The sequence below is a fragment of the Eleginops maclovinus genome, chromosome 20 (genome assembly GCF_036324505.1).
Source record: "Eleginops maclovinus isolate JMC-PN-2008 ecotype Puerto Natales chromosome 20, JC_Emac_rtc_rv5, whole genome shotgun sequence".
Taxonomy (NCBI): domain Eukaryota; kingdom Metazoa; phylum Chordata; class Actinopteri; order Perciformes; family Eleginopidae; genus Eleginops; species Eleginops maclovinus.
In genome coordinates, this window is record NC_086368.1 from 12,989,610 (window position 1) to 13,011,242 (window position 21,633).

Consider the following 21,633-nt stretch of genomic DNA (forward strand, 5'->3'; position numbering starts at 1 on the left):
GACATTTCACAGTAAAGAAAAGCAAAGGTGTAAATCATAAAATGAATATTTGCTGAATGTCATAGCAGCTTTAGTTTCACGGCCCTGGGATTTTCACATGTTGGCGTATTGTCACACTGTCAGGACGTGCTGTAACAAAGAGAGCAATTGTTAATGTTATCAGTAACAATGTTACTTTTCATGGTCAAAATATCTGACCTTAATGGCCCTATACGACACACTTGTAAACTGCCCAATAATGTTAATAATCAGGGATTATGAATCCTATAATATAGCCTAAAAGCCTATATGATTATAACAGTGGACATCATATCTGACTTGCCCAACCAACCAATCCCATTTTACCTTCTCACTTCTATTGTTATTCTTGCTCTTGATATGGGCTACTTTTCTTTCTTATTTAAAATGTCCATATTTGTAAGCTTTTTGTATTTTTTCTACTTGCAGACACACAAATCAATATAAAAGGCTACAGGATCATGATAATACCATACTTTGAAACGTAGGACTTTAACTATATTGGGATTTTGCTACTTCTTTCACTTCTAAAGGGAGTCAGTGAATGGTGCACTTGCAGCAAGATGCTTAACTGAAGCAACCCATTGTTAGAAAGGGTGTCTGCTTGACATAAATCAGGGGGATATGGTCATTTGTATCGCTCAATGTAACAACATTAGTGTTACAGACTGCAGAGTTTGGGCTGGAGGATGCATGCTTGGCCTGAGGACGGACTCCACCCTCCGTCCTGTTTACATGGGCCCATGTGCTGCTTCACTGACAGCCCCCTCGTACATCCCAATAAATTGAGCCCTCCCACAAGCAAGCCATTTTCTCCTCCCAGCGCGGTTACAGCCAGTGTTTGAGTGTGATGGGGTCCCTTCTCCTCCACCCTGGCGGCCTCCTCCCGCCTCCTTGCTGTTTCCCAGCCCACAGGGCGCGGCCAGCGGCCACGGAGGCAAGACTTAAATACCCAGTCCGCCTTCCTCCTTTCCCTCACCCGTGTTCAAAGCAAAATATAAGCAATGGCATCCTTACAACGCTAAATCGTAATACAATTTCACAGAAGAAGTAAAGGGAAATGTCAATATTTGTCTAAAGCTATTTACAAATGGCGCCATTTAAGCGGAAAAAACAGATAACCAAACGTCAATCATGCTCAGAGGAACAACCTACCTTGCTTTGTCCCGCCCAATTCACCGCTGTAGACCAATCACATTGGGTTGTTGATACTCGTTGGCAAAAACGACTTTTTCCATTGGAGGAAAACAACAATCCCTCGAAAGTAGTTCCCAGAGGGGTGCGCTTCATTATCTCTACAGGGCCATTGCAGTAGTACAGTAAATAGGAAAGATGCCAACATACATAAGACGTTAGTTGAATTTCAAACACAACCTTCTTTGCTTTTTTATGTCCTTTCACACTGTGATGCTATTAGGGTTTGGTCATGTGGTCAACTGTTCTGATAACTGGTATTTCCACTAGTGTGCGTTAAAAGGACATTTGAATTACCTCCGACTGCAAATCAACGTGATCGTTCTAAATTAAGTGTTTTATCAAACCAAATGTAAATAAATGTAGTTTAAATTGTAGTAGCCGTTCACTTAATGGTCAAGGTATAATGTAAATGTTTAACAGTACGCAATAAAAGAGCAAATTGCTGCCTGACACTCAGTGTTCGTGCGCCACGAAAGCGCCGGGCTACACCGGTGCATAAATCGAACGCATCCATCTTTCTCCTTCATAAGGGGAGTCCGTCAAGTTTGTGTGAAGTTGTGAAAAGTTGTGTCAACCCGAAAAAAAGAGCAGAGAAACTCCTCCCGTCTTCAAATTATGAGCAGTAAGTGAACTTTCTAAACTCAGAGGAATGTTGTGAAGGAAGCATTAATTCAGCAATTAGAAGTAGAATACTAGTATACATGTTTAAGATGTATTTACGATTTAAGTATGATATGATATTGTTTTCTAGCTCGCGTCTCAAGCACTTTTAAAATGACCAACTACTAAACTGCTAATTGTCGGTTCTTAGCTAACCGTGTAACAGTAACTCTAGTTCTTCATTAACACAAAATTCGTACGCATCAATTTAACTTTTTCATATTCACTTGAGGTAGCTAGATTTCAGTGAGTAATGCGGTTGAAACGATGTAGGTCTCTTAAGCTAATACTTAGCAGTTGTTCTAAACATTACTTGTTGTGTTGACTTCTAGTTAGCTTAGCTAATATGCTAGCTGGCCCTTTTGAGCACTTGTGGCATGGATTTCTTCGCATTTTCTCTGAATTAATTCACGTTAGAACACTTCCTAAAGTTGAGTTACTTTTGTGAGGTCTACCACGCGTGTACTGTATGTTTTCCCCCAGTTGTTGAACGCATCGTTATCTCAGTTAGGTCGTATTCTGGATGAAATTAAGCTACTTTTAATATACGTGATCTTACAAACACTTACTCCGCAGATCAACAGCAGGGTGAAATGGCCGCAGTGGAGAGCGGCGGAGGCTACAGTCAAAAGCGAAACACAGGAAATTCACAAGTAAGTTACCTAGATTTTCGCTGTTTGCCAAATCAGAAGAGTGCCAGCCGAGAAACACGAACTTTAACGTAACACACCACACCATATGACCCATTGAAAACACACGACTCTGATATTAATTTCCGTTGTGTTTTATTCTGTCATCCATCTCTGTTGGGACTTGTACGGGTTGTTGATTTTCTCTCCGGAGCACATGTCACCGGGGTGGGGAATGGGCAGGTAAATTTCGCCCACACGGGGAGTTCCCGTCAAACCCCGGCACTTCATGAGCATTTCGCTCGGCCCATTTGGCTGGCCTTGGAGGGGGTGGCTAGAGGAGTGTGTCAGTTTATAGGGCAAAATGAAGTGGGAGGGAGATGGGTGGGTTTGGGGGGAGGAGAAGCCGAGCCCGCGGCTGCTCTCGAAAACATGTGGTCCCTCCCATCCTCTCCCACCCTGCGTCCCATCGGACTTCTATCTACCCTGGTCTCTGAAGGGCTGGAAACAGACGTGCAATGGCAAAACGGGTTTAATATTATGAAAGGCGTTTAGAGAGTGCAGCAATATAGCAGGGTTGGATTTTCATTTACAAAACCACTTGTGTATTTTAGTCTATTTTTTATTTAATTCTGTACTCCACCACATGAATTGGAAATGACACGTTAACATGTTTTTTCTTCTTCTTTTTATTTATTTATAAATCTTTTTGTCTCTTAAGTTCAGATTCTGAAATGTGTTTAAAATGTTTTTTATTACTTGTGTAATTTCCCTGCTCTAATTATTCTAATTAAATTGAACTCTGCTGTTTTATTGTTAAGCAGCCTTTAGGTTTTTTGTTCCAAGTGTTGTTAAGCATCAGTTTATTGACATTATTATTTCCATTAGTATACTAATTTGAACTGAATCAGTAGATTTGAAATCCTTGGATATTTGAACAGATTTGCAGCATTAGCATATATGATAAATGGTAAGCTGTGTTTTCACTCTATAAATTCTTTCTGTTGTCTTTTTCTTTCATGTGTTCTCTCTCCAGGACTCACAGCAGCCATCTCCTCTCGCCTTGTTGGCAGCCACTTGCAGTCGAATCGACACCCCAGGAGAGGGTGATTCATCTGCAGACCAACAACAACAAAACCAGCAGCAACAGCTGGACCTTAACCAGGGTGTTTTCACCTCCACAGCCAATGGCTGGCAGGTTATTCCTCTTAGCGTTCAAACAACTTCAGGCACTCACACTATCACCACCGACTCCTCAGGGGCCATGACAATAGGAGACATAGGCAAGTGCAGGCAGGTGTTGTCACCATCAGCAGTTGCTGTGAGCACCCAGCAGCAGCAGCATCAACAGCCGCAGCAATACGTAGTAGCTCAGGCTCCATCAATGCACGGGCAGCAGGTGCTTACCACCATGTCAGGTATGATGCCCAACATTCAGTACCAGATTATTCCCCAGTTTCAGACGATAGATGGCCAGCCTCTGCAGTTGGCACATGCTCAGCAGGATAATGCTGTATCTGCTGCTGGAGCAGGGCAGCAGTTTCAGATAGTGTCATCCTCCAATGGCCAGCAGATCCTTGCTACGACCAACAGAGCTGGGGCTGGAGGAAACATCATAACAATGCCCAGTCTCCTCCAGGGAGCCATCCCTATACAAAATATAAGCTTAGGCAATGGCATGTTACAAAACCAACCCCAGTTCCTGGCAAATATGCCTGTGTCATTAAATGGGAACATCACTTTGTTGCCTGTCAGCACTGGAACAAGCGGAGGGGGAGATGGAAGTGGTGGAGGGGATACAGGGGGGAACCAACTTATACAGCAACATCCAGTGTCCAGCGCAGCAGGTTACATGACGAGTGCGTCGACTGTCACCACGCAGTCCTCTTCTTATGGAATCGCCCAAACGCACAACAGCAATGGAGTAACCTTCCAGCAGAGCACAGCATCTTCTCTGGGTGTCCCCATACAGCCAGACAACAGAGACGGGCAGCAGCCACAGCAGATCCTTATCCAGCCTCAGCAGATTATCCAAGGTGGAACACCCCTCCAGACCATCCAGGCGGGCACTGTCACGACGGCTGGGGGTCAGGTCTTTGCGACTCCGACACTCAGCCAGGAAGGGCTTCAAAATCTTCAAATCATGCCAAACACAGGTCCCATCCTCCTGCGCACTGTAGGCCCCAATGGCCAGGTGAGCTGGCAGACCATTCAGATCCAGAGTCCAACGGGACCTCAGTTAACGCTGGCCTCGATGCAGTCTCTGCCTCAACTCGGCCAGGCTCAGGGTGCTGCAGCTGGTGGAGTATCTGTCAACACAGTGCAAATCCCAGGCCTCCAGACCATAAATCTCAACACGATCGGAGGCTCTGGACTGCAGATGCACCATCTGCAGAACGTTCCCATCTCCATCGCGAGCTCAGCAGGTCAGTCAATAGTCTGTTCTCCAGGAATAATTCATGTTCAGTGTAAAAACAAGTACACCATTTTGCAAATGTCTGCATAATATTTTGAAAAGTGCCTTTTTATAATCATAGTCAATAAAATACATATTTTTTCAAACATTTTAAAGATGGCCTTTTATATTTACTCTTTAACTTAAAATGTATAACTGAATCTGTTTTAAGATGTCGGACTTTTATCATTACTATTCAGACATCTTTACACACATTTTAGTATATTATTTAGGAAAAACTGATAACCAACAAATATGATAGTAGACTGTTATTATTCAGCGGTACAGTCAATGGCAGTTGTGCTGAGCAAATATGTTCAGTCGTCCAGATTCTCTCTGCATTGATGTTTTTCCCTCACACTGAAATGCAGGGTATCCTATACCTCTGGATTTGATCCCTTTTGCTCTTTGTGTGGGAAGCTTGCTATTCTGGTTTGACCGGTTTTGCTGGCCCAGTGTTTCCTGAACTTTTCACTGCACTGCATGCATTTTGAGACGACATTAGGTAGTTGGTGTTGGCCACCGTATCATACTACAGGTGTAACTTGACCCTTCCCATTTAATAGCAGCCATTGTCATGTGTTAACCCCTCTTTAGTTTTGCTATTCTCAGCCCCTTACATTATGCAATACATCTGCTAGCCTACATTGGAGATGTTTGTGAAGAATCATTGCGTCAGCTTTTGGTTTCGTTATCCTTATAAGGAAATCATATGCTTCCCATCAGCTCTGTATGTAGATGGCTCTGTTTACTGGGTAGTGGGTTATTTACTCATCAGTCTCTGTGCTCACATCACACACATTTAGGAAGCAGAAATAACTGGTTCTCTGTATACTCAATCCGAGTTCAATAAAGGATGTCTGGTTTAAAAACATTTACTTTGGTACAGTAGCAGGCACTTCACTGTTTATTCTTAAATTAATAACAAAAACTAGTTTATAATCATGTACGAGTTCATCTCACTGGTACTTGCACTGCTAGTTACACTACTCTGAAAACCCTAGGTGTAGTATGGTTGTCTGATTTTTAAGCATGTTGAATAAAGCTATTGTAAATGCCCATAAACAATGAAATATCCAAAACCAATAAGTTAAATTCTTCACCTTGCTTATTACAGTACCCTTGGTCAGAAAAGAAATAAAAGGAGTGGGATGGATTTTCTAACAGGAAAGATTGCTGAAAGCTTTGCTATACGATGTAATCATTATGTGGAAATGTATAAAAAAATGTTCACATTAGTATTTCCTCCCTTCAGTTGACCAGGCGCTACAGGCGGATGGGGAGAGTTTGGATGACGGTGCAGCTATGGACGATGAAGATTTAAGCCCACAACCTCAAGGGAGACGTAACCGCAGGGAAGCCTGCACCTGCCCCTTCTGCAAGGACGGAGAGGGACGGTATGTACCTGACTTTGTTCAGTCTGATGCAATGCAATGTTCACTTTTTGTTCACATTGAGATGTTTATTAAATCATCTGTTAACAAAGTTGGTGAGTACTGGGATACATTATTTTGCATATTCAATATTTTGCCCCCTCCTGTATGGTAATGAAAGGAAAACAATTAGAACTGCCATTAAATATAATTTGCATCCGTACATCACTGTTACACTGACAGTGATCCTAATAAATATTGAATTTACACATTAAGAAAACTGACCATTATGAGCTTTGTAAAGATGGATGATGAGGCTCCTAAAGTGGTTAATGTGTTTATTTAGAGGGCGAGTTATATATGGTTTTATATGGTCTTCCTACTGTAACTCTAATAATATTATAAAATAGTTTTAGTTCTCAGTGTCTAAGATAAAGCTTACGTTTGCCTTATTTGAATTTTGTTTTGGACATAATTGAAGTAAAAATGTACATTTATCAAATACTGCAGAATTCCAAAGAAAACTATTAAGTGATAAGAATAATCTTTTACAGAGAATGTTGTCCCCTAATACATGTTGTAACTTATTCATTTGGCCACATAGGGAACCGTATTTCCTTTTCCTTTTTTCATAAGGAATTTTAGAAAAACACATTTCTATTATAGCTGATTGTATGTACCCTCTATTATCAGTAAACATCAGAAAACCTCTAACTCTTCTTTCATTTTATTCTTTAATACATCAAGCAGGGACCCAAATAAAAAGAAGCAGCACATTTGTCACATCCCTGGCTGTGGGAAGATCTACGGCAAGACGTCCCACCTGAGGGCTCACCTGCGTTGGCACACGGGAGAACGACCCTTCGTCTGCGGCTGGTCTTTCTGTGGCAAACGCTTCACCCGTTCAGATGAGCTTCAGCGCCATAAGAGGACGCACACCGGTGAGGATCCTGTTTAGTTAAGGACATTCACTCTCACACAAATGTCATATGTCGGACATGACGAAGTACAAAGTCTTGCTTGGTTCACATCAACCAAGAAATCATTTTTTTCTATCATGATAAAATAATGAATCGATTTTCAATTGTATAATAATATTAATTGACTATCTCAATAACATATTTTTTGAGGGGGGGGGGGTTATATTATTTACAATCAAATTAAAGTAGATGTAATTGGGGTTCAGCAGGTCAGCTTGGCCTTTTGTGAGATTGCTAATATCTGACTTTTTAAAGACTAGAAAACTGATCAAAATAATAATGCACAGAACATATGAAAATACTTATCCACTTCATTCTACATATTGTAATCTCATCTCCCATATTTGTTCCTCCTTTTAGAATATTTATAAATGGTATTCTTCACTGAGGTGCATTAATCCTTCTTAAATGTACATTTTTCTTAAATGTTCTGTTGTAGTCTGGAAATACCAGCTGCAGTATTTTGACATTGATTTGGATTCCTTCCTTCTCTTTCAGGTGAAAAAAGGTTTGTTTGCACAGAGTGTCCCAAACGCTTCATGCGCAGCGATCACCTCTCCAAGCACATCAAGACCCACTTGAACAAGAAAGTAGTCGCCAGCAGCAGCAGCACAGTCTCCACCGACGCGGCCTCCCCTACAGGAACAAAAGTCGTCACAGGCGCCGTGTCAGCCGGTGACCAGCACACCATTGTCACCATGGAGACCTTATCCGCAGAGAGCATAGCTCGATTAGCCAGCAGCGGGATCAACATGATGCAGGTGGACCTTCACCATATTAACGGAAACAGCTACTAAGAACTGTGTTTGAGCAGGAGGACTGCGTTAGTGGATGATGCATTTGGACATTTGGGGTAAAAAAAGGCATGTGGGACTGCAGAAACAGAACCTGTCGGATGCTTCAGGCGGGAGAGTGGTCTCAGATGCAACACTATTGATTTTCGTAATTGAGGCAGGAATATAAATTTAAATGCCTTGTATTTAAATGCCTGTAGCGTTCAGAGTTGGATGAAAATGTTTGGTTAAACTGTATTTCCCCTAAAATGAAATGTCACTACACCAACATTTGACCCACACAGACTCAGTCCTGCTTGATAGTGGGATTGCAGTACCACACAGACTGGCAGGCTTGATATTAAATTGGTAACTTGTAATACTCTCTCTATGCTTCTTAGTAAGGAGAAACACTATTAAGAGACCCTCTAACTTGTTTCCAAGGTGAGCTCAGCCTCCTGTCCTCCTAAACACCAAGTGTTACCAGACAGGGCTGCTGTATTTGGCTTAAAAGCCAATAATGCTAAATTCATCCCTAAAAAATCCTAACAATTAAGAGCAGTAAACATGTTGTTTCTCTCACATTTCTGGGTTTGCTCTGTTCACAAACTAACGATCAGTGTCTTGGGGATAATGTGGAGAGCGATCAGAGCGCTGGAATTGAGCTCAGAGCCAGGACTGCTAATCAGTATGAGGATGTAGGTGTGTCAGGGCACTGAAATCCTGAGAATAACTCTTTAACCTCTTATGTAGGTACCTATTCAAGCCATCAAGCTTTGATATGTTTATCATAGCAAAACATTTTCATTTTTTTATGTATATATTTTTCGGGAAATGTAAAGGCTACAGAAATTCTCAGCATGGGCAGGATCATCTTTGCAGGAGATTGCCTCCGTTTTATGAATCTGTCATGCACAATCAAATCTTAATCTTATGTTATTACTTTTACATATATATGTAGATTACATGTTTAAATTTAAGAGCCTTTCTGCCATAGAATAATGTGTTCTATACAGATCAGATCTTCCCAGTACTTTTTCCCTGAGGTATACTTATCATCTTTGCCTTGCAGTCTTGTCATTTTGTTTTATTTCGATGGAAAACTGTTTATTTTTAGAATATATGGAGAGAAGTATTTTGTAATGTCCAGACAGCATAAATATGTAAGCTCAAAACCAAAGGTTCATTCTCATTTAAAGCAAAACTAGGGAATCTTTCTTTGGTCAGTCAACTTTCTAATGATTTTTTACTTGTGGTATGCAGATGTTAAAGGTCTAACTGGAAAATATCTAGCTTGAGGCACAGCACCGGACACACATCCTTTTGTTTAATTAAAGTAGCAAAATGTAACGGTGTAATGCAAGGGTCAACATTTTTTCTGGAAAGATCATTCTCACCACAGTTCTTTGCTTCAGGAATCAGATTTATTTGAAAAATTACCTTCAATTATGTCAGGAATTCTACGTTTAAAATGTTCCTTTTGAAACTCTATAAACAAAGTTCATTGGAAAACAAGTGCTCTTATTTGTTCACCCCATTTTAATAAGGGATTTTATATTGTCTGTAAACAACTACTGCAAACGCCAACAGCTAGATTAAAATTATGAATATACTTTGTCTTTTTTCCTCATTGAAACATGCACAACAATCAGCTGATCATAAAATACTTTATTCATTTAAAAGTCATAGGTTTGGTATGTTTTACTTTTGTTAAAAACACTGAAAACTTAAACAATAAAAACAGCAAACACTCAACCTAGTGTTGATATAACATCTCTACATCTTTGTCCACATTCTTCAGTTTATTCCGGAGACTGTCAGGAGAGAAAACAATGCAGAGGTCAGCAACCATCATGTAACTTACTAAGGTGGAAAAGCAGTATAAAAACCAGATTCCAGATAAACACCAGTATTACATAAAAAAGGGATTGTGCAAACATGTTACATTGATCAGCAACTTGAAATCACTTAAACTTCTCAAATTAAATCTTGATTAGTTCCCCACCTGCTGAGATAAGAGTGGACGTCAGAGAAGCCGTGGTACTGAGCCAGAGGGAACAGGATGCCCGTCGGGCAGCGGCCTTCACGCTGCCGGCAGAAGCTGCAGTTGCAAATGCCACGGCAGGGAGGACACTTCCACTTCTGAGAAGATAACCAAATAGTAAAACACTTCAGTACTGGGTTTAGAGTGAGAAAATAAAAACAACATGTTAAAATAAACAGTATTTAATATTACAATACTAGTCTGCCATTACTTTGAGCGGCCTGAAGGGGCTGCAAAGGAACATCAAAGAGACTTCGCCTGTGTACAACCTGGTCTTTTAGAAACATACTGTTATAAATGCAGAGTTCCTAAGAGTGTAGAGCTACCATAGGGGGCAATAGTACATTCTCCATATTAAAACATTGTCTAAATGTCACAAGAACAAAAAAGTGAAATCACAATCAAAAGAAATAGGCTCACATTGTGCCACAAATCTTGAAGGGATGTTGGTTGATCCACTTTGCTCTTAAATACAATTAGTCACAGTAAATACCTTTTTCAGGCTGTATGAATATACATAATTGTTACCCATGTGATCCAATCATTTAAAGTCTAATATACTTGAGAATGTGTTTTAACTGACCAATAATGTCTACACCTGGCTTTAAATCTCTCTTGATACCTTTGGTAAATAAGAATTACCCCTTTTGCAGGTCAGAAACCCTGACTGACAGTAAACACTGAAATGATCTGTTGTGCATCTACAAAAGTGTGGAGTGTATTAGTATGCTGGCAGCCTTACTGGATCAAGTAGCGCCTTCTTGACATCCTCTCCGTATCTGTTCCTCAGACATGGCCCACAGAACTGACCCAAAATCCCCCTGCAGTCCTCACTGCGGCAGAATGTCTTGGTGTCAACAGTTTTCTGACGGCACTGATGACATGTTGTGCCCTGAAAATACACAAACAAGAGATGGTGGACAGGTACACTGACATTCTACAAAATGTCATGCATAGTCTTTAGATAGAACCTCACATGATGGAGAGCATGTCAGGTAGAGTAGAGCTGAGAACTCACTGTGTCTCTGTTGTAGACTTTTTCCGTCATGTTGTCTGCCACCAGCTGAATCTCTTCCTCTGTGATGTCCTCCACAGGACGGATACAATGAGGCGTGCATGCTTTAGGCCGTGGGGCACGGCGCTGTGGGGCTCGACGTACCTGGAATCAAATGACAATGATAAGTTATTGAGCTTTGGGTTTAACACAGAAAATGACAAGACACCAAATATGTTAGCTATAGCCTTACAAAAAGACCACAACATGCTCACCTCTTTAACCATTTGCAGACATATTACAAAGACAAAATGGATCAGAAATCCAACTAACAGTTTTTAATCTCTTACTAATCACTTTTTAGAACGCTTGTATACAGTTGCTGAGGGGTGATACAACAGTCATATAGTAGTTTCAAACAAACCCACACAGTGCTGTAGTACAATTGTTTGCTAAACATTTCACACTTGTCCTTGATAAATGAATGTGCTGCTGACCTCCAGCAGCTCCTCCTCCAAGCTTAACTCCACTTCTTCCTTCTTAGGTGATAAAGTTCCCTCGCATGCCCCCATGGAGCGAGTCTGTCTGCGAGACGCCCGCTCTGGGTTCTTCCTAGACTCTCCTGCAGCTGCCCAAGAGCGAGGTGGATGCTGCATTAGATGGTAAATAAAATCACCTCAGCACATAGGCCTATTAAGATTACTATTAAACAGAGATATTCTGAATTCTGAGTAAAAGCAGACAGTAGCCACCTTTTTATCTAAATATGAGGGCTCTAAATGTATGTCCACCGCCCCTTTTTATGAATATTAAAAAACTGCAAAAACGTAACTATTGTGAAAGACTTTTTCTACAATTAACTCACAGAATGTTTGCCTTTCTTCTTCTGTGTGCCTGCTTCTTGTTTTAGAATCCCTGCACCACATGGCATCTTCTTCAGGTCCGCCATCAGCTGAGCCAACTGTTAGAAAACAGGGAGCGTTAAGAGACATGGTTAAAGGATCAGTTTCTCAAGTCAGCATAGCAAGGCAAGTAGCAATATTTTTTTAGCACTCGAAACTAAGACAGTTTTTACTACATTCAAATATTATTACATTTTCATGAGCTTTCATTCATTTTGCCTAGTCAAAGCTATCTATACTTAAATGATATACGTTTTATTTATTTAACCAGGTAAAAGACCCATTAAGATCGTGATCTCATTTACAAGGGTGACCTGGCCAAGAAGGCAGCAGCACACGTCATCAACATACAAATACATTACAATAAATAAGGCCACAAGTGAATAAAAATAACAACAAAGTGCAAGAGCAAAGGAATCGATCATAGGAAATAATTAGGAGCAGAGGCACCGTCCAAATATTTTTTGTTGTCGGTCCTTTAGGAACCGGCGGAAGACATTAAAAGATACAAGTTCAGACATTTTTAGTTCGGCCTGAAAATTGTTCCAAGTTGATGGGGCAGCAAAATTAAACGCTCTTTTCCCCCAATTCCGTCCGAGCTCGTGGGATATGCAAGCAGTAACTATCGCTGGACCGTAAGGCATACCGGGTTTCTGCTCCTCGTAGGAGTGAACACAAGTAGGAGGGAACCAAGCCAAGCAGAGCCTTATAGATCATAAGCAACCAGTGAGTTTCTCTGCGAGTGCTCAATGATGGCCATACTCGGAATAAAGCTTACAGTGATGAGTGAGGCGGCCACAGCCAGTAAATATATCCAGATCCTGCACTGACAGCTCTACTTTTATTGTCTGTTTCTACTATATGCAAAAATACAATTATGATCAAGTTAGCCACCACTTTGGCAAGCAGATAGTTAACTGTTAAATTAAGCGGTTTTTGAATAGTATAACACTAAATAGTTTCTAGTTCACCATTGCTTTGTTGGCCTTGATGTTCTGTTCTCTCTTATCCAGGAAAGAAGCAGGTACATCTTCTGCTGAATCGGATCCTTGCTCTTTAGAAAGATCTACTGCCATCTCCTCCTGTTTAAATGGAACATGTTTCCTCTTCTTTGCCAGATTGGTCTTTCCTGCCCACTTTACCACTCTCTTTTTGGTCCTCTTTTCTTCCTCATCAACGTCCTCCTCCTCCTCATCAGTGGACTGCTGTGAAGAGGAAGCAGAGCGAAGGGCCACTCTCAGCCTGAATCTTTGGGCCCCAGCAAATGGTTTAGATGTGTCCCTCTGCTTCTTTGGTGAAGGGTCAGGCTGGGTTTCATCTTCATCTGCCAAATGTGAATCCTGATATAGAATAAATTGATGCAATGCAATTTCTTTTAGTCTACTGATACATCTCTAACACCCAGGTTTTCAAAGTTCAATTGATCTGCTTTTGAAAAACCTCTAGTAAAAGTAAAACTGTGTCAGCAGCTTTCAAGTATTCCAACAACATTAACATTACCGTTAATATTCCCAATTTGATTATACAACAGCCAATTATTGTCTTTACTAAGTCGATATATTGTTTACATTTTCAATGTGATGTTGGATCTTGCAGTTTAAACGCCAATTAGGAAAACATGACTTACTTTATCGTAGTTATTGGCGATTTCACTATCAGAAAAGCCGTAAAACGTTTGCTCCTTTTCTGAGTCCTCTGCGAAAACATCAGCTAACGCTGTTTTATTTGTGACTGCCTTCATCCCCAAAATCACTGTCTGATGCAACATACCACAACAAAAGTCGTTTTTAACAATTCATTAAACGATGTGTGTTTTGTGCTCCTGAAGTTTAGCAATCCCGGCCGCGCAGGTGCCAGTTTAATTACTCTGATTGAAAACTAGACGTGCTTGTTTTTTAGCTCAGAGCAGCACGGATGCACATAATGAAGCCTCGAAACTCATCGTTCATTAACTCCGCCTTTAAGGGATGAAATGATGACAAACAACGTGAATCCTTTCAAGACACAAACGTCTTGCCAGAGTTATAGATCACTTTCAAAAATGTTTTACTATCGGATATGGTTGAGATAAAATGAACGTAAACAGGAGTTTTTTCCAAGCAAATCGAAACATATATAAAAAATACCGGGTATGAATTGAGTAAAGCAAAGGTCAGTTTGTTTGTAGGGGAAACAGACAGAATATACAAGGGTAGAACTTAATAATAATGATGTGAAAGCAACGCTGTGTTCATGGAGACCCATCTTCAAAGCTAAAAATACTAAATGTTAATCTAAAACATGAGATTTTAAGAGTTTACAATCATCATTCTCACAACAACAATGTTGCACATTCACCTTCTTACCTCATGTTAGCATTATCATTATATTACTAATAAAACAAACAAAAGAACATCACAACCGGAGATTAATTCTTTACTAAATGTATTTAGTTTCTGTTAAACATCATAGCTCGTGTAAGTGTGTGCGAGCTTTGCATTTTCTTTTGGAAAATTGGGTCAGTCAGCAAATTGGAATGACATCAGTTATTTGATCATAAACCCGATTGAAAATTTTCATAATTTCAATTTAGTTTGTCATGATTTAAGAAATTAATCCTGATTATGGTATAATATATAATGATTCTGACTGTTATTGTTATTATTGTTTCTAATATGTAAGCTATTCTGTTCTTTTTCCTTTATAATTTGGCTTCTGCGTATTTTAAGGGACCCAAGAAGGACGTTGACGACACCGCACAGCTGCAGACAACATCCCCCTTGAGTGCTGTTGCTTTACAGTGGCAGATCATTCTGTTGATAAATGTCCTGTATTCCCACAGCCCTTTGTATGGCAGGCAGGATATGTTGTAAATGCAGGTGTGTGGCAGTGGGAGTGATGCTTGGAAACGTGGGAAACTCCTCTCACATTCCCAGGACTGATAAATACTCACTCCTTGCTTTGCCGGAACTGACTCAGTGACCATGATCCTGCAACAGTGGTGGCTGATTTTGGCTGTGGGTAGGTGAACTTTCTTTTAAACTGTTGAGCTGCATGTGCATTGTTTCTCGTTGTCTTCTGTTAAATTTACCATGTGAATGTTTGCTTGCCTGCCTATAACCCCTAACCTAAACAAGACAAGAATCATCCTAAACATCTTTTAGATTATGAAAATGTTGTATTTAGGAATGATATGTCTTAGTTTTCATTCATTCCCTCAATTTGAAATGGTTCCAGCCCTCTGTACAGATTAAAGTTACAAATATGTCAACCTCCGTTGAGCATTTTTGCAAAAAAATAATGTTGCATATAAGTCAATATTAAAAAATATTTTTTTACTCAGCCAAATGCAAATCTTACAGGATTTCCCTACATAAAATGGGGGAGCAAGTCTAATTGGTTAGTGCAACTGAAGTCGATTGTCTGTGGAAAAAAATACAAATGTAATGAAATTGTAAGTGATTTCGGCTTCAATAAATCATCTTGAGTTAATAATAGAACCATGATCAATGAAGTTAGGTCTTAAATACTCTAATAATAAAGCTGTAGATTGTATTGAAATATTTACTTTAAACAACACTGTAGACACAATCTTTAGCTTGAAAGACACAATGTGAGTGCAACAGTTAGAAAAACGGCACAAGCACCATAAGGCCTAGGACACAATATTGATAACCAGAGAGAAAATGTTTTCGCCCATTTCTGCCTAACTGCAACAGCTGTTTGTTTTTCATTCTCCTACCAGAATGCATCTTTATTTGCATCCCTGGCCAATCTTTTCCTCAGAAGAGACACTGTGCATTCAGTGTGACTCCTCAGAACTCAAAATACGGAACTCTGGGTATTGTGAAAGAGTCGGTTCAGGTCTGTGACAGCACCCTATGCTGCGTTGGCTATTTTCAGATCATCAATGGCCAGCCACAGGCTGACGTGCTCGGTAAGACACTGTAGCAAATATTATGACCAGAACCTCTGGATTAATCTGCCAGGTCTAGATTCTTTTTCCGGTACCACTTTAAGTGTCGTACACATATGTAGTGTTTTCTCCACCAAATCATGCTGTAATGTATGTTATGTGATATGTAATTTGTTACACTGCAGGTTCACAGTTGGTTTCCTATGCATGTCCATGGTGTTACTGATTTTTCTCGTCTTGCAGCTTGTGATATGGTTGAAAAGTCTTGCCCAGACAAGACCTGCAAGGCACAAACACGCTACAACGGTAGCTTCATTAAATGTGTTTGCAACACAGACCTCTGCAACAGCAACATCAATGGGACCTCGGAATCGGAAGAACCTCTACCCACCTACTCTTATTCTCTAGGTATGATGATGATAAAATTACTATCTCATCACTTTCGACCAACAAAGTCATGAATATTATCCTGATAGTGTTCCAGAGTGAAGTACTTTTCTACAGAACATTTTATTGTTATCTATTTTTTATACCCTATGTATTTCCACTTACGTCTTGTCCAGTGAAAAACCTCCTTCTAATCCCTTGAAATTTGACCTAAGGAAAGTCTTATATCTTTCTTCTTTTTTAAAGTAATGATAATACTCAATTGTCCAGAGAGAATTGCAATGTATTATTCACAGATAACAATAACAAAAACCTATTTTTTTCTCTCCAGATAAAATGCAAGCGAAAGCGGATATAATTATTCTAACTGGAACTCTGCTAGTCCTGTGCTTCATACTGATGATTGCATCCAGATGGAGAAAGATATTGAAAGAGACAAGTAAGGGCTATAGATTTAGGTATGCATTATTGTAGCAGTATGTTTTAACACGAGTTGTAGTCACAGTGATTATTGAAAGTATATAAGGAAAGTATTTTGATGTTATTGCTAATAAAGTTGAATTTTGCTTTGATTTATATAAGCGGAGATGTTGAGTTAGATAAAATTGTATTGACAGTAAAGTGTATTGACAGTTAAATATGTTAACTGTTGATGTTTGTAGGAGGCTCATTTACACAAAAGGAGATTAAAAAATAAATAAGACAGTGTTGATCTGTATAAAATACCCTCACTCATTCTTGAAGTATTACATGGTTGAGCTACATTTCTGTTCTGGAGTCTGAGTTTCAAACTCAGACTCCAGTTCTCATGATGTCTTTGTTTGACCTTGTAACTGTTTCATTCCCTGTGGAAGACTGACCTTGATGTTTATCTCTTCTATAACACTCCCTTACATCTGTCTTTTGTTTTTTATCAGATTTATGTGCCTTTTTTTTTTAGGAATGCAAAATTTAAATTAATAGTGAATTTATTGTCAGAACACCTCTTACATTTTAAGTTTGTGTTAATTACAATACCTGTCTATTTATTTTAGTGGTGAATCCTCCTTCCCCTGATGATTACACTGTCTCACGACTGTGTTCCTGCCAAATAAGAAAAACCTCTGAGATTGACTTTGCTGACATTGAACTACAGCAGGTAAACCCAGATACCCAGTACCGCAGCATCCGGACCAAGACCACCAGACTCAGAGACAGTTTTATACCACAGGCTGAACTCCTGAGCTCTGTGAATGTCTACTCACATCTGTTTATAGTACACACATACATATATATATATATTATACACATCTGCCATACATATCTGTTTATAGTACACATATCTATATATTATACATATCTGCCATATACATCTGTTATACATAATATATGCATCTGTCCATACCTCCTCATTCAACAGTGTAAAGTATTTAAATACTTTCAATGTATTCCACATATGTATATATTTCACATCCTCAAATCTTTATTGTTGTTATTGTAAATATTCTTCTCTCTTTTTGCACTATTTCATTTATCTTATTTGCACCATGTATGTTGAGTTGTTGGAGGAGCATGGGACATAAGATTTTCATTGCCAACATATATGTTGTATATGCTGTGCATATGACCAATAAAACCTTGAAACTTGAAACTTGATATAGATTGATTCTGTTGATTGAGTAGTGTGTAAAATATTGATAAATCATTCAGTGAGGTGTCTTATCTTAACACATTACCCGTATATTTATACCTTTTCAGATTATGGGCCGGGGTCATTTTGCTACTGTCTGGAAAGGGAAATACAAGGGATCCATGGTGGCTGTGAAGGTTTTCCCTGCAGGATGGAAACATACATTTGCTGCAGAGAAGGAGGTCTATGAGCTACCACTGATGAAGCATGCTGGGATTGTCAACTTCCTGGGCTCTGGGAGGAAACCAGATGAAGGCAGTTGGCTAATTGTCATGCAATTAGCTGAATATGTGAGTGGAAAGCAGTTCAGTTTTCATTTCCTGAGAAATCAAAAGTTATTCAAAGAAAAATGTGAAGGAAAACACAAAAGAGTAAGGGCAAGAAACCAAAGAAAGGGGGTTTGACTCTGATAAGAAACTGAATATAAAAAAATGCTCATAGAGATGAATCTACTGTGACTTCTCACCTGAATCAGCTCCCCTTAACTTTTCCAGAGCTTTATAGTGAGTTTCAGCTTATGTATTGTTGAGGTTTCTCATTGTTATTGTTGAGAGTGAAAACATCTTCAAAATGACTACACTAACTGCTCAGTACCAACCAACAGACAGACACTTTTACAGACTAGTTAACAAACTGGAGAGGTGATCAGGTAAAGAGAAATTACAATAGTAATAACAATGTTTTTTTAATGGCTTGATGTGTAAAAAGTCACACCATATTCTTAAACACTTATTTTTATTGTACACTTGAAGCCAACGAGGCCAAACACTTAGACATTCATAACGGATGTCCCTTTGATTTCAGGGCTCTCTCTCCTCCTATCTGTGTAAACACACCACAAACTGGATGTTGTCAGTGAAGCTGTGCCAGTCTTTATCGCAGGGAATTTCCTATCTCCACTCTGACCTTCACAGACATGGTATTGTGTGTGTGTGTGTGTGTGTGTGTGTGTGTGTGTGTGTGTGTGTGTGTGTGTGTGTGTGTGTGTGTGTGTGTGTGTGTGTGTGTGTGTGTGTGTGTGTGTGTGTGTGTGTGTGTGTGTGTGTGTGTGTGTGTGTGTGTGTGATCTTGCTGGTTTACAAAGCATGTCTGTACAATCTTATTGGTCTATATGCACATTTTTTCTACAATGTCAAACATGACTTTGATTGTAATGTTTTTATAACAAAATGTACTATTGTGTATTAGTAATGCATACAGCTCCCATTCATATAAAGATGAAGCAGGCTCCACAGTTAAACAAGCTTATTAATGATGAAGTCTTCCTGGAAGTATGACATCCACTGCAGTCAAATATCCAAACAAATTAGAAAATTCTTATTGTTGCACATGTGTGTCTTTTCTTGCAGATTTGCATAAACCTTCTGTGGCCCATAGAGACTTCAGCAGCTCCAACGTGCTTGTAAGAGCAGATGGTTCTTGTGTCTTGTGTGATTTTGGATGCTCAACCATCCTGCGATTTTGTTCAGGACATCACCAGTGGCAGACCCATTCGACAAACATGGAGGTCAGACCCTGGTTAAGCCACAACTTATTAGTGTTAATGTTCAGCACAGAGAAATCATAATAGAAGTAAACAGTCAATTTTGTGCAATATGTCTGCTTTTCCATTCATAGAATCCCTACTGAAATATATAAAGAAATGCAGAGGGAAAATTGTATTACATTAGAAACAACTAATTCCCATTACCCTCCATCTGCAGGGTCATACTCTGTTGGGCACGCTGCGCTACATGCCCCCTGAGATCCTGGAAGGCTCTGTAAACCTCAGAAACAGCTGGTGTCTTCTGCAGGGGGACATCTACGGTCTGGCCCTGCTGCTGTGGGAGATCTGGATGCGTTGCTCTGATTTATTTGAAGGTAAAAACTCCCTTGATCAGATCATGCAAAGCCATCAGTAAATGTGATGGGTTTCTACATATGCAAACCCTTAACTTCATTTAGATTTAAATCAGATATATTGTCTATTAAATTAAGTATATTATTGTTGTGATTGTTTGAAAATGCCTTTTTTATTTTTATTCTGATATCTTGATCATATTCTATTGTATTTGTTATGTTGGTGTTCTTATATTCTTTTCTGTTTGCTGATAAATCTGACTTTCTTTACTTTACAATTTATCTCCTACTCTGTTTGTTATGTACTAATACACCAAAGCTAATTCTTTCTATCAAACCAACAAGAAATATGTTTTTATTCAGGATTGCCACACATTAATACAATAAAATAATATGAATTTAAAAGAATGAACATCCTCTCCTAATGCAAATTTCTGCTTTCACTTTCCTTTGAGACTTTTTTGCTCTACAGTATCTTTGCACTGCTTGGATACACTTCATATAATGAGACTGAACGCATGATAGAATTCATGCAAATGTCTCCATCTGCAGGTGGTATTGCTCCACAGCATCAGTTACCTTATGAATTAGAGCTGGGAGCCAATGGAACCCTGGAGAGCCTCATCCAGTATGTGTTTCACATGGACAAAAGACCCTCCATACCTGAACACTGGGAAAGGCTACCACAGGTATTCTCACACAAGTGCTACTAACTGGAACATTTTTTGTATTTGCTAAGTAGCAAAGATATATGAACTGGATAACTGGTAAACTGTTTAATATAGTTGATTTAGTTTGTCAAATCAACTATCTTAAAATTGTGGCAATTGTGACAATTTTTTCATAAATTTCAGGGATCTGTGCTGCAGGAGCTCCTGACTGATTGTTGGGACTGTGACCCGGATGCTCGACTGACCGCTCAGTGTGTAGTAGACAGATTAATGACTCTTCAGCCTTCTTACTCTTCATGATAATTTTCCTTTTTTGGGGGGAATAACTTGTAATCTACATAACAGGAATTTTCACTGTTCTATTTGTTTCACTATTTTTCAGCTCTTCGGTATATAATCAATACTTAGATCTGTATAGAGTCCATTGTTAAAGCATGGCGTCTTCTTCTTCTTCTTCTTCTTCTTCTTCTTCTTCTTCTTCTTCTTCTTCTTCTTCTTCTTCTTCTTCTTCTTGACTGGGACATCCATTGCTCTCTTTCTATTATATATTTACAACTTTATTAATGAATTGTTATCCAGAAACACTATACAAATTAAAACAATCGTATATAATTGCAAAATGAAAAGTGTTGTTTTTGTGAGGAATAACATGTGTGACACTAGCAATAATAGGGAAGAGTCAAGTATTTTTACTGAAAACATTTATGAGAGATTGATATAGATATAAAATAAATTAAATGACATTGGACTGTTTTTGTGTGCAGGTTCAATGGCACAAAAAACCGGACATTTTAATTGAACATAACCATTATTCATGTTATATGTATCACTCGTGCTATTAAATAATCGCAGATTCTCCTGTAATAACATTTCAAATATTGGTTGTAAAACAATGCATATGCATATGGATGTGGAGGATATTTGTAAAAACAAAAAGATTGTTGCATCTGTTGGTTCGGTAAGAGAGCAACAATAGTTATTTTAATCAATACTTTGGTTTTGTTTTTGTCAGAATTTGGTTTAATAAAGCTAGCCTTTAACATGTTGACCCGTGATGTCATTGATATATGAGTAACAAGTTAAGTGTGTTTCATGGGCTAAACCAATAGGCTACTGCTCACAATGTTTGGGAGGAGACATTCTTAAC

At 39.2% G+C, this 21,633-nt stretch overlaps 3 protein-coding genes across 5 annotated transcripts; 2 read left to right on the forward strand and 1 right to left on the reverse strand.

Annotated features, from left to right (window-relative positions):
- The first annotated feature begins 1,712 nt into the window (after positions 1 to 1,712).
- Positions 1,713 to 9,697, forward strand: sp1 (sp1 transcription factor). 2 transcript variants are annotated; one of them, XM_063911175.1, is made up of 6 exons: positions 1,713 to 1,837; positions 2,452 to 2,528; positions 3,541 to 4,930; positions 6,215 to 6,356; positions 7,080 to 7,273; positions 7,811 to 9,697. In XM_063911175.1, the coding sequence occupies exons 1-6, from the start codon at positions 1,831 to 1,833 to the stop codon at positions 8,107 to 8,109; spliced, it is 2,109 nt and encodes a 702-aa protein (XP_063767245.1). In that variant the 5' UTR covers positions 1,713 to 1,830; the 3' UTR covers positions 8,110 to 9,697. The 2 variants fall into 2 exon arrangements, with proteins under 2 accessions (XP_063767245.1, XP_063767246.1); XM_063911176.1 differs by having other exon boundaries at positions 1,714 to 1,837; positions 7,083 to 7,273.
- Positions 9,698 to 9,738: 41 nt separating this feature from the next.
- On the reverse strand, positions 9,739 to 13,923 carry LOC134883070 (cell division cycle-associated protein 7-like). 2 transcript variants are annotated; one of them, XM_063911192.1, is made up of 8 exons: positions 13,653 to 13,921; positions 12,997 to 13,365; positions 11,989 to 12,084; positions 11,621 to 11,773; positions 11,148 to 11,288; positions 10,872 to 11,021; positions 10,091 to 10,227; positions 9,739 to 9,899 (listed from the first exon to the last, which is right to left on the reverse strand). In XM_063911192.1, exons 1-8 carry the CDS (start codon positions 13,791 to 13,793, stop codon positions 9,842 to 9,844), a joined length of 1,245 nt encoding a protein of 414 aa, XP_063767262.1. In that variant the 5' UTR covers positions 13,794 to 13,921; the 3' UTR covers positions 9,739 to 9,841. The 2 variants fall into 2 exon arrangements, with proteins under 2 accessions (XP_063767262.1, XP_063767263.1); XM_063911193.1 differs by lacking the exon at positions 11,621 to 11,773 and having other exon boundaries at positions 13,653 to 13,923.
- Positions 13,924 to 14,751: 828 nt separating this feature from the next.
- On the forward strand, positions 14,752 to 21,059 carry LOC134883317 (anti-Muellerian hormone type-2 receptor-like). The gene is made up of 11 exons (XM_063911632.1): positions 14,752 to 15,025; positions 15,750 to 15,941; positions 16,164 to 16,328; positions 16,639 to 16,746; positions 17,342 to 17,445; positions 18,045 to 18,266; positions 18,781 to 18,895; positions 19,326 to 19,483; positions 19,680 to 19,836; positions 20,368 to 20,504; positions 20,670 to 21,059. The coding sequence occupies exons 1-11, from the start codon at positions 14,989 to 14,991 to the stop codon at positions 20,784 to 20,786; spliced, it is 1,512 nt and encodes a 503-aa protein (XP_063767702.1). The 5' UTR covers positions 14,752 to 14,988; the 3' UTR covers positions 20,787 to 21,059.
- Positions 21,060 to 21,633: the final 574 nt, after the last annotated feature.